At 36.2% G+C, this 11,420-nt stretch overlaps 2 protein-coding genes across 3 annotated transcripts in view; one reads left to right on the top strand and one right to left on the bottom strand.

Annotated features, from left to right (window-relative positions):
- Positions 1–2,603, bottom strand: part of LOC119838659 (Down syndrome cell adhesion molecule-like protein 1 homolog) — a 52,475-nt gene extending 49,872 nt beyond the window's left edge. The window contains exons 1-2 of the mRNA XM_038364719.1: positions 2,379–2,603; positions 2,142–2,299 (exon numbers count right to left, since the gene is read on the bottom strand). Of these exons, the coding sequence (XP_038220647.1) occupies positions 2,142–2,299; positions 2,379–2,427 (207 nt within the window). The 5' untranslated portion in view covers positions 2,428–2,603. The remainder of the gene's footprint in view (positions 1–2,141; positions 2,300–2,378) is intronic.
- A 155-nt stretch (positions 2,604–2,758) lies between these two features.
- LOC119838710 (kinase suppressor of Ras 2) overlaps positions 2,759–11,420 on the top strand; it is a 19,500-nt gene continuing 10,838 nt past the window's right edge. For both annotated transcript variants that reach the window (XM_038364794.1, XM_038364792.1), the window contains exons 1-6: positions 2,759–3,056; positions 5,680–5,817; positions 7,984–8,122; positions 8,441–8,572; positions 9,714–9,843; positions 10,785–10,884. In XM_038364794.1, the coding sequence (XP_038220722.1) occupies positions 2,892–3,056; positions 5,680–5,817; positions 7,984–8,122; positions 8,441–8,572; positions 9,714–9,843; positions 10,785–10,884 (804 nt within the window). In that variant the 5' untranslated portion in view covers positions 2,759–2,891. The remainder of the gene's footprint in view (positions 3,057–5,679; positions 5,818–7,983; positions 8,123–8,440; positions 8,573–9,713; positions 9,844–10,784; positions 10,885–11,420) is intronic.

Here is an 11,420-nt window from a genome sequence, read left to right as displayed (position 1 = left end):
GACAGATTCGAAATTCAAATGTAATATTTTTTTATAATTAAGTGTAACAGTATTTATGGCCAGACTAAGTACATTGTCCCGGGGTTTTCTTCGCATTGCTATCGTTCCCGTAATATTTCTAGGATTAAAAACTCTTGTGTTCTTTTTCGGAACTATATTTTTGCTAAATTTTATCCATATCGGTTCAGTGGTTTAGGTGCAAAGACACAGACAGACAAAACTGATTTACCTTCTCATTTATTATAGTTATAGGGATTTATGTAGCCACGTATTCTGTTTATGATTGAGATAGACGAAAAATATCAAACCCCAGTGCCTCTCCGAAAGATAATATATATAATTAAACGGAAAAGTAAGGCTTCAAGATGAAGTGTATGTACTAAAGTATTAAATATTAATCTTCATATAATCCATAGCATTATTATTGCTCAAACTGAACAAGGGCTTATAGTTTCCGATGACGCGTCAGCTACACGCATATCGAGCGGCTATATGCGGGTATTAAGGTTAATCTTAATATTTCTTTATCATACGCTTAACTCGTTTTCCACCCGCGACTTCACCTGCATAGACAAAGGAAACTGGGAGAATTTTTTCAAACATTATAATTGGTCTGGCAGATGCATTTGTTACTAAATCACAATAAAAAAATTATTTTTCAATATATTGGGATTTTTAGAGAAAATGCTTACGATTCGGTTAGAATATGGTACACAGAATTTGGTTATGTGAAAATAAATTTTTGTAACGACGCAACGGTACACAGAGCAAAATAATTATTTGTCAGTAATGAGAAAACAGTTTTTCCACAACGAACATTGCCGCCAGCTGTCTACTAAACGTAATCTAGGAATCCTTTTTACTATGGACGTAGGTAATGTTCCTAAAAACGAAGGTTCTCAATTCGATTGTACTTTATTTTGGTTTCGCTACACGATATTTCAATGGTTTTTCAACCGATAAACGGGTTAAATTTTTGTCTTGGATAGGGAATTGTTGTCATTTGAATCCAGTATAGAATTTAGAGTATTACTTTCCTTTCTTTGATATCGGAGACTTTTTGTAGAAAAGATTTGTATAAAGACCTAGCTACACCCCGCGTAAATTCGTATCCCGTAGGAATATCGGGATAAAAAGTTACCTATATGTTATTCCAGTTGTCCAGATATCTACGCACCAAGATACATTGCAATCGGTTTAGTAGGCTTTGCGTGAAAGCGTAACAAACACACACCATCCTTACAAACTTTCGCATTTATAATATTAGTAGGATAAGATATAAATATAATTATATAAAGAAGGAATTTTGCGTTTTTTTAAACGTTACCTAATTAAATCTTAATATATAAAATGGAAACTGACTGACTGATCTGTTAAAGCACATCCCAAACTACTGGACCGATCGAGCTGATATAAAGCATCCAGATAAATTCTACCCGCAATGGGATAAAATAAAGGATGAAAGTTTGTAACCAGAGAACTTATTTTGACCACGCGAACGTAGCTGCAGGCAACAACTAGTACGAAGAGTATTAGATTGGATTTGTAAGTACATAATTTATTTAATAGCAGTTCCATTATAAGCACACAGCAGTATTTATCCAGGTGATATGGGGACAAACAAAAAATATTAGAACAGGTTGCTTGAGTCAATAGTCTTTGAACAAGATCGATAGTGTGATGTTTACAATGGATTACAAGCATGCTAAAATACGTTACCATTTAAGAATCGAGAACCCAGTTCTTTTTTAGGATAATGTGTTAAAAAGAACATTGCAGTTTACGAAATTGTTCACGAAAAAATTGTATCATCAATATTTGTAATTTCATACGAATATAAATTAATTTATATTTGATTTGAGTATACAAATTTATGAATAATTCATAATTCTACCGATAAAAATCGTGCATAAAACGCATTTAAATAATAAATTTTAGAAATACCTGTTTATATTATTCTTTATTAGTACTGTATTATTAGGATTAGGTAATACTTTTCCGTGAAATAAATGGTTTAATTGTGATGCACAGGCTTTATTTTGCATTTAATGTAAAATTGTGTAAATAAATAAGCTCATTATTTTTAGCTTAATGGAACATTATATAAAGTAATAAGTATATAGTTAAAAAAATTACTGTACCAGTATTTCGTGGTGTGTGCGGTTGCCTCTGTGAACCCACTGGACGTTGACTGCCGGCGAAAGGGGCTCGGTTCCACAAGGAATTGTCACATTTATTGTACCCTTGTCTGATGCTACCTGACGAATTTCCACTTCCTCGCCAAGTACGCGCCCAAACACTAAATAAAAAATATACATATTGAACCACCAAGAGACAAAGGCCAAATAGTTGTACTTCGATCAATTCAATTATTTTACCTTCTATTCCAAGGCAGAACAGAGGCACCAATATACGTTCCAGTAACATCCTACTATTTCTACATCTAAACTCTATGAAAAATCTCACTAACTCTACCTACTTGTAAAGTAAAAAGATTTATTCAAATTAGTTTATTTACATTACACCGATTTTTAAATGACGGAAGGCGAAATAATAGGAAACAAAATTCACAACAAACGTCTTCACTCCATTGATAAAATGCATAGACTATTTTTTTTAAGCTGCCTGACATTTGATATTTCAAAATAATTGCCATGCGAAGATATTGTGACATTTATTACCTGCACAAAAAATTAAACAGCTGTCAAAACTGTCTATGACAGTGTATTGTCATAGAGAAAAATATAGATTTTCTTCGGACATGGCCGCTGTATCGGCAATACAACACTTGCAATGTTTTGTATATTCATATTCATTTTTTATAATGAATAAGTTGTTTTATACTTACAAGTAGTGATTAGTGGTTTGTGTAGAGTGCTGTGATATTTGTAATGGATGCAGAGAGCGGATATGAAATCAAAAGAGCTCGTGATGCAATTCAGATGATAGAGACCATACAGTCAATGATAGATGTTTCGGCGGATAGACTGGAAGGTTTGAGGACACAATGCTTAACAAGCGCAGAACTGACGCAGCAGGAGATTCGGACTCTGGAGGTATGACCGGTGCAATAATTTTATCATGACATGTATTTAAAAAAAATAGTTATGCCCTTGAAATACTTGCAAGGCCTAAACTTCAAGGCCTCTGGGCTCAAGGATCCATTCAATGTCGATAGTAGAAAGTGTAAGCGTGCGCAGTCCCTGTCGCCTTGAAATAATAAAACCTTTTTTTATCGAATTTCTATTTACTTGTAATACATTGCATGTATGCTACATTTAACATATCTGATGATTTCATAAATAGCATTTCCATTTTATATACCCGCAGGAATTAATTCTACAATGAGTTTCATTTACGAAAACTATGTAAATAAACATTTCTAAAATCCAAAGTTTCCAAAATCATGAATTAAAATTACCCTGAATATTATTATTAGTTTAGAAACATACATGTGTCTTCTGCCTGAGTCATAAAATGTGTATAAAAAAAGAATGTCAGTTTTTTTGAATAGTGTTCAAAAATTTGAAATTCAGTATATTATGTGTGATATTGTAATACAGAAGCTCTTCATTACCATAATTGGATGCTATTTCAACATTTGATGACAAATGATTATATTAACTTATTTTGACTAAGCTAGGGCATGATATTTAAAAGATTCCCTATACTATCTACTTGTCTTAATATACCAGAACATTCTGTTATTATGAGATACTTAATGTTTTTTTTTATTTTCTCAAATCCCAGCCAGCATCATTTTTATACAAAAAAAAAAGTTTGTTCCACCTTCAAAAACACACATACATGTTCTAAACACTGACAAAAATAAAAACAACAAAGAAAAGATAAATAAGTCATTAAAAGTAAAAAAATAAAAAAAATAAAAAATAAAAACATTTAAACATGTATGTGCAATTCTAGGATAAGACTGGATATAGTACCAATTTTCAGTGGCTCCCTATGGCACTTGCCACAACAATCATTTCTGAGTTAGGATTTTGTACATTTTTTTGGGTAATTTTTTTTTAAGTTCATTATAATAAAGTACTTGAAATGATTCTGTCAATTTGTATGTAAACATATAATATGTTTAAATTTATTCCCACTGTAAGTTTGAATTGGAAAACACTGAGGCATATCCGAGGATTAAAAGTTCGACAACATGTGATATCTTCCAACCGGTACTTGGCCAGTGTGGTGGATTATGGCCTGAACCTTCATAGGATGCCCGTGTCCCAGCAGTGGGAACATTTATGAGCTGATTATGAATGATCATCTGATGATAAAGTGTGAATTGAGATAAATACTGGGCAAAATGAATAAAAAAAACATGTTTAAAGTCGAGTACTATTAATTGAGTCTCATAGTCAATCTTATTTAGTGAATAATAATTATGTTTATTTATGATATGATGTGTGTTAACAAACATGAGTCTTCTAATAGACACTATAATAAAACAATTAGTAATGCAATGCAATGCTATGCATTATTTGTGATACATAAACATAATAAGACATTGACTACCAACACCCTGGATTTGATAAGGATTAATTTAAACCCCTATTTGTATTTAATATACCATATTATAAGGTAAACTTATTATATATTATATTAGCTTAGTAATAACTTTTATTAAGCTATTATAAAACTCAAAAGCTACCTTATTTGTTAGAAATTGTTACTTATTGTTATTTACTTAGAGTACAAAATTTTATAGTCCGTCTTCTCTGTACAGTGGTTGATGCTTGAGCGTAGAATTGAGGGGTCCTGGTTTAGATTCCCGGTGGGGATGCACAAAAATGAAAAAGTCTCAGTCTAGCAGGACACAGAGGGCTGATCACATACTTGTCCATAAAGAAAATAGATCAGTGAGACAGATGTATATTATCTGCCCCATACCCCATTATGGGACTCTTTGGACTTAAATTTTTTAATAGAATTTTATATGTTTTGCTGCTGTCAGCATCGATGGTCAGTGTGATACTAAAACCAGTCTTAGACATAAGGATGTCTTGACAAAATAATTTCTGCTGTTTAAATAGTGTTTGAATTAAATTATTATTATTATCTAATGTCAGCATCAACCAGAGAAATTGTCATTATTTATTTATTTAGGGAAAAAAGATATAATGTACTAGTACAAAATAAAAGCTAAATGTTGAGCTGATAATAAATGTTTCTGATGTTTAAATTATTTGCTATTTATCCTCAACAAAAAACAGATGAAACTACAAAATCTGAATAATTATACTTCCTAGTACACACCATAGTCTTATAACACATACAACCATTAATTAACAAGTTTAGACAAGTTAATCGTAGAGAAATTAGCCAATATAAAATATGTTACTGTGTGATAAAACTAAGAATGGCTTCACCAATTCGGCCAATCTTTTTAAGGTTCTTATGGAGAGTAATGTAGCATGGGTTATTCCGAGGTGGATCACTAGTACTAGTATATGTCATGCAAGAAAATAATTATTTATAACAAAATTTAAGCTGCCTGAAAATTGTTTAAATAGAACCACATACTATGCACCAGCCTTCAAATAATAAAAAAATTGTAACAAACTAACAAACCCACTTAAAAAAAAAAAACAATCGAATTTGATTACCTCCTCCTTTTTGTGTAGACGGTTGATAAAAAATATTCAAACTCACCATGGTCATTCACAGGGTAAACTGGTGAAGCATTTCTCGAGGCAACTGGTGATAAAGGCAAAGTTCGGCGAGGAGCTGCAGAGGGAGTTGCGCGATGTGCCGAGCTTGAGACAGTGGCTGAGGGTGGTGGGGCTCAGCGTGGACGCTATCGAGGTGATCCTAGTATTTTAATCTCATATTTAAAGTTTTTTTTTTCTTCATGACAAGAATAAAAAAGTTTGTATATTTTTAACGTAAAAAGTTAGTTCAATGTGATTTGTCTTTTTATCTCTCATTTCGGGTAACTGAGCTGGTGGGTACGGTATGTGGGTGGTGGTAAACAATCACCACCGCCCATTAGCATTCGCAGAAGTAGTGCCTATGTGAATGCCCTGTCCGTTTGTTAAGGGGTAAGGGATAAGGAAGGTTTGACGACTGGAAAGTTGAAATGGACTGGGAAGTGTGAGGAAAAGAAAACAACGGTTCTCCTCCGATATGTGTTTTGAGATTCTTGGGATATTTATTTTAGTTATTTATTGTACCTATGTATACTAGCTGCGCCCCGTGGTTTCACCCGCGTAAGTCCGTATCCCGTAGGTATATCGGAATAAAAAGTTGCCTATATGTTATTCCAGTTGTTCAGCTGTCCACGTACCAAATTTCATTGCAACCGGTTCAGTAGTTTTTACGTGAAAGAGCAACAAACACACACACATCCTTACAAACTTTTGCATTTATAATACTAGCTGTGACCCGCGGTTGAAACCGCGTAAGTCCGTATCCCGTAGATATATCGGGATAAAAAGTTGCCTATAGGTTATTCCAGTTGTCCAGCTGTCCACGTACCAAATTTCATTGCAACCGGTTCAGTAGTTTTTGCGTGAAAGAGCAACAAACACACACACATCCTTACAAACTTTCGCATTTATAATATTAGTAGGAAGTAGGATAAATGTCTACAACTTCCCTCCATGGATCATTGTAATTGTGTCAATCGTACCAAGACGATTGTGGAACGTGGACGTACAAACAAATTCATATAAACAATACTAGTTAGCTGAATTGTCCTTTCAAAACATGGGCATTCTGGGGTTTACCTCGTATAGCTCACGTTCCCTTGGGATTTCCGAGATTTAAAATATCTTATATCCTTTCTCGAGTCGCAAACTATATCTGTACCAAATGTCATCGCAACCGATTCATTGGTTTGGGCGTGAAGAAGAGGCAGACAGACGGACAGAGTTACTTTCGCATTTATAATAGGGTTTTTCCTACAATATAATATTTATTTATTTATTTATTTATTTATTTATTTATTTATAATATAATAAAAGCGATAGTTTGTAAGTATGGTTAGGTGAATGCATGGATGGATGTTATGTTTGTTACTCTTTTCGCGAAAACAGCTCATCGTATCTGTATGAAATCCGGTACAGAGATAGATCATAGTCTGGATTAGCACGTAGGCTACTTTTCATCCAGGTACCACGCGAGTGACGCCGCGTGCTACAGCTAGTAGATATATTAGAGTAATCGTAAAATATGTTTTACAAAGTTGTATTAGAATGCCGTGGACACGTTCAGCGGCGAATGCGTATTACGTCACGTCTCAATAATTTAGCTAGCGTTTGCACCTTAATATAAACAATAATGTAACGAAATTGCATTCCGGCGCACAAGCGCTGCGCAATCGATATTTGTTTTATAATAATTCGTATGCTGTATTGAGTTCAAAGTAAAAGTTGATATATTTTTTTGGTGTTAGATGCTATGTAACGAAGCGATTGTATGGTAAAAATTGTTGTGTCTGGACTCTGGAGATACTAGCAGACAAAAAGGACATAGGCTACTTTTTCCATAAATAAACTCCATACATAAAACGTAGGCTTATAAAAACTTGCATATTTATAGGTACATATAAAGATATTCAATTTTAAGTCCTGAAAGCTACTGTAATGAAAAGTGAACCAAAAATTAGAAATTTCTAACAAAATGCATGGAGTACTAGCTGCGCCCCGCGGTTTCACCCGTGTAAGTCCTTATCCCGTAGGGATAGCGGGATAAAAAGTTGCCTATATGTTATTCCAGTTGTCCAGCTGTCTACGTACCAAATTTCATTGCAGTCGATTCAGTAGTTTTTGCGTGAAAGAGCAACAAACACATACTCATCGTTACAAATGGACTATCTTTTACTTTATTCTTTACTATCTTTTAGGTGAAACACCTAATTGCTATAGAAATTTTTTTTGTTGACGCAGTAAAGACGTGGATGGAATTTGACAATATATATTAGTGGGGGTTATTGAGTAAGGATAACAAAAAAAGAATCCGATTTCCCAGGCGGTCTGTTCGCGCATATCATCACTGGAGGCGCTCAGGGAGCGTTCGGAGCATGAGCTGCGCGCGATACTGTGCGGCGCGAGGGACGAGGAGGTGCGCCGGCTGGGGCGGGCGATGCAGCGGCTTAGGAGCTATACAGGTATGTGGGGATGATAGTTATTGCTTATAAAAGAGGTCGTTAGGGGGGGGGGGAGATAGAAAAGGGCCAACAATATCCCTGGGGACTGGGGAAAAATGGGACCAAATTACACGTTCATAGGACGGGGTTATCGAGTGACAAAGACAATAAAACACAGTTGAATTGAGAACGTTAATTTGCAACCGATTGAATATAAATACTAAATTTAGTAACAATAAAAAGAAAAACACACTAAAATAATTTTTAAAATGAATCTTTAAGAAATGTGATCCATTAGAGCAATTTCCTATTCATGACTATCCCTTTAATAAATTCCAGAGGCCCTAGCGCGGGGCCACGAAGCGGTGGAGCTGCCCCTCTACTGGGACAGCTGGGAGCGGCACGGGCGGGGCTCGCCGCGCACCAGGGAGGACAGGAACCACAAGCGGGCCCCCCGGGTGCAGGGCAACGGTGAGTTCGGGCATACCTTTTTTTTTAATCCAGATTCTTAAATAAGTAGTGGTGGCTCAGTGGTGAAAACCTCGGACTTCAAAATCGATAAGTCGGGGTTCGAGACCGGGCGAGCGTGCAGGAAATAAATTGATTTTTCAATTTATCTGCGCATGTGGATAACATCACCACTGCTTAAACGGTAAAGGAAAACATCGTGAAGAAACCGGCATGTCCAAGAATTAAAAAGTTCGACGACATGGGACATCTGCCAACCCGCACTTGGCCAGCGCGGTGGATTATGGCCTGAATCCTCATAGGAGGCCTGTGTCCCAGCAGTGGCAACATATATAGGCTGATGATGATGATGATGATGAGATTCTTAAATGGGACCAGAGGATAACGATTTCCTGCCATACAAAAAAAATCACGTAAATCCGTGGCTCTTTAAATGGATAGAGTGATTTAAAGTTGATGGTTTATATGCAGTCATATACTATCTACTTAAATACTCCGAATTTAAAGCGTCCGAAGTCGCGGGCAAAAGTCAGTTAAACGTGTCAAATAAAGATTTTTTTATGACATCATTAATGGAGTCGTGGGTCGCCTGTTGGTAAGCGTGGTGGTAGCGCTGGTAGCCCTTGAACATTTTGGAGAGGCGTAAGGTCGATTAGAGACCTTTACAAATGGATTGCTGATTTCAAATAGGAAAGGGATTAAGAAAGGATTGACGAGAGGGATACAGGAAAGACTGGGAAGGACAAGGAAAAGGATATGGGTCTCCGGCTCCCCCACTCACCAAACGAAACACAGCGGTATGCTATTCCACGCCGGTGTTCTGAGGGGGTTTGGTACTCCCCTGGTGTGAGCTACCCAATTAGAGCCGGAGCGTGCTCGACTGCAACATCCGAAAATTAAATTATCCATTTATATTACTAGTGGTCCGCCCCGGCTTTGCCCGTGGTACATACATAGCCTTCCTCCATAAATGGGCTATCTAATACTGAAATAATTTTTCAAATCGGACCAGTTCCTGAGTTCCTGAGATTAGTGTGTTCGAACAAACAAACTCTTCAGCGTTATAATATTCGTATAGATATCCATACAAATTACATAACTAATAACGTATTCTACTTAAGCTCAATTACCCAAACATTTCCAGGTGGTAAATCCCCAACGACACCGGTGGGCAAGCGGAGGCAGAACTCCCACCTGCCCGCACCGGACTCGCTCACGAAGTCACGCTCGCACGAGTCGCAACTGTCGGTTAGACCGGACGCTTCAGATCATAGGTTAGATGGTGTTTTTTTTAGTTATTTTTAATGTGGTTGTTGGGTAAGGACGTGGTGGCTCGCCTGATGGTATGCGACTAGCATTGGTCATGCACTTTTGCAGAGGCTATATGCCTGTACGAATCGATTGCCAACTGTACTGAGTAAGAGATAAGCGGAGGATTGATGGGAGGGAGCGAAAGGGTAGGATTGAGGAGTATTTGTAAGATTGTAAAAACTGTTAGGTTATAATCTATCTCATAAGATTGTGATTTATCAACAAATTGAGATACCGAACACTTCAGAATGTTATTAATTTGATTATAGTTTTTAATTTTACTGCGATATATGTATAAGTCTGTCTATATGATGTGTCATACAGACAGACATGTCGCAGTTAATAATTTTATTACAGTACAGGCTTCGAAAAAAAATTGTTTTTTTTATCGCGAAGCAGGCAGGCAAACGAACAGGCGGGTCATCTGATGGAAACTGACGCCCGCCGCCCATAAGCACTCGCGATGATAGCGACCCTATCGCGAATGTGTTGCCGGCCTTTGAGAATATGATATGTTTTCTTGAAGGTTAGGGATACTTCGAATGTGCCTGGGAACACCGATGTCGAACACCGATTCGCACTACGTATAATAGTAAATCATTCGACAGGAGGGCAATTATTCTTGGCAAAAAAAATAAACAATAGTTAAAAAAAACTAAAAAACACGCTTTAACAAAAATCATTTTTTGCAAATTAAAAAATGGAATAATTTTATCAAATTAGTGTATTGTCATCGGTCCTCAATAAATCTACAAAGTTTGAACGAAATCTGGCCGTTTAAAGTGGGTCAAAATCGCGCCCAAAGAAGTCGGTTACAAACAAACATACAAACAAACATACAGGTGAAGCTAATAAAAAGCGTGTAAAAATAGCATAATTAAATCCACAAATATACACATTCCAGTGACAACAGCCAATCGTCGGCGGTGGGCAACGCGGAGGCGAGCCCGCCGGCCTCGCCGCACGAGCACGAACACCCGCAGAGGATATACGATACGCATCATGTGAGTCTTACTGCACGTTCTGCGGGAAGGAGGGGGGGGGGGGGGGGGGGGTTTGTCCTTTTCCTTTTCCTACCCCGTCCTTTGTGAAATTTTTTATTAGTATTTATATTAACAGAGGCGGCAGAAAAAAGCAAATGGATAATGTTAATATGAAATTTTGTTTGGAACATTATTGTATACTCGCTGATTTTGTATAACTTAAATAGTTTGTGGTGTCCAAAGCGATACGAAACAACAGTAATTTATTTATATCTATGTCACATGCCTTGTGTTTGATTATATAATAGTTATTATTTAATATTGTTCATTTACAATATAATATTACTCTTAAGAACCGGTTTTCCTTAAAACGCGTTCAGTCTTGTTGTACCTAAATACGCAACTACTAAGTAGGGAAAACTGGTTTTAACCAGATTCACCTTACAATAATAAAACATACATGTATATACATTATGTATATTATATGTATACTTAGTCTGGCCATAAATACTGTTACACTTAATTATAAAAAAATATTACATTTGAATTTCGAATCT

Source organism: Zerene cesonia, unplaced genomic scaffold, assembly GCF_012273895.1.
Source record: "Zerene cesonia ecotype Mississippi unplaced genomic scaffold, Zerene_cesonia_1.1 Zces_u004, whole genome shotgun sequence".
In the NCBI taxonomy this organism is placed as follows: domain Eukaryota; kingdom Metazoa; phylum Arthropoda; class Insecta; order Lepidoptera; family Pieridae; genus Zerene; species Zerene cesonia.
The sequence above is the reverse complement of the archived record's forward strand: the minus strand, read 5'-3'. Positions and strand labels throughout refer to the sequence as shown.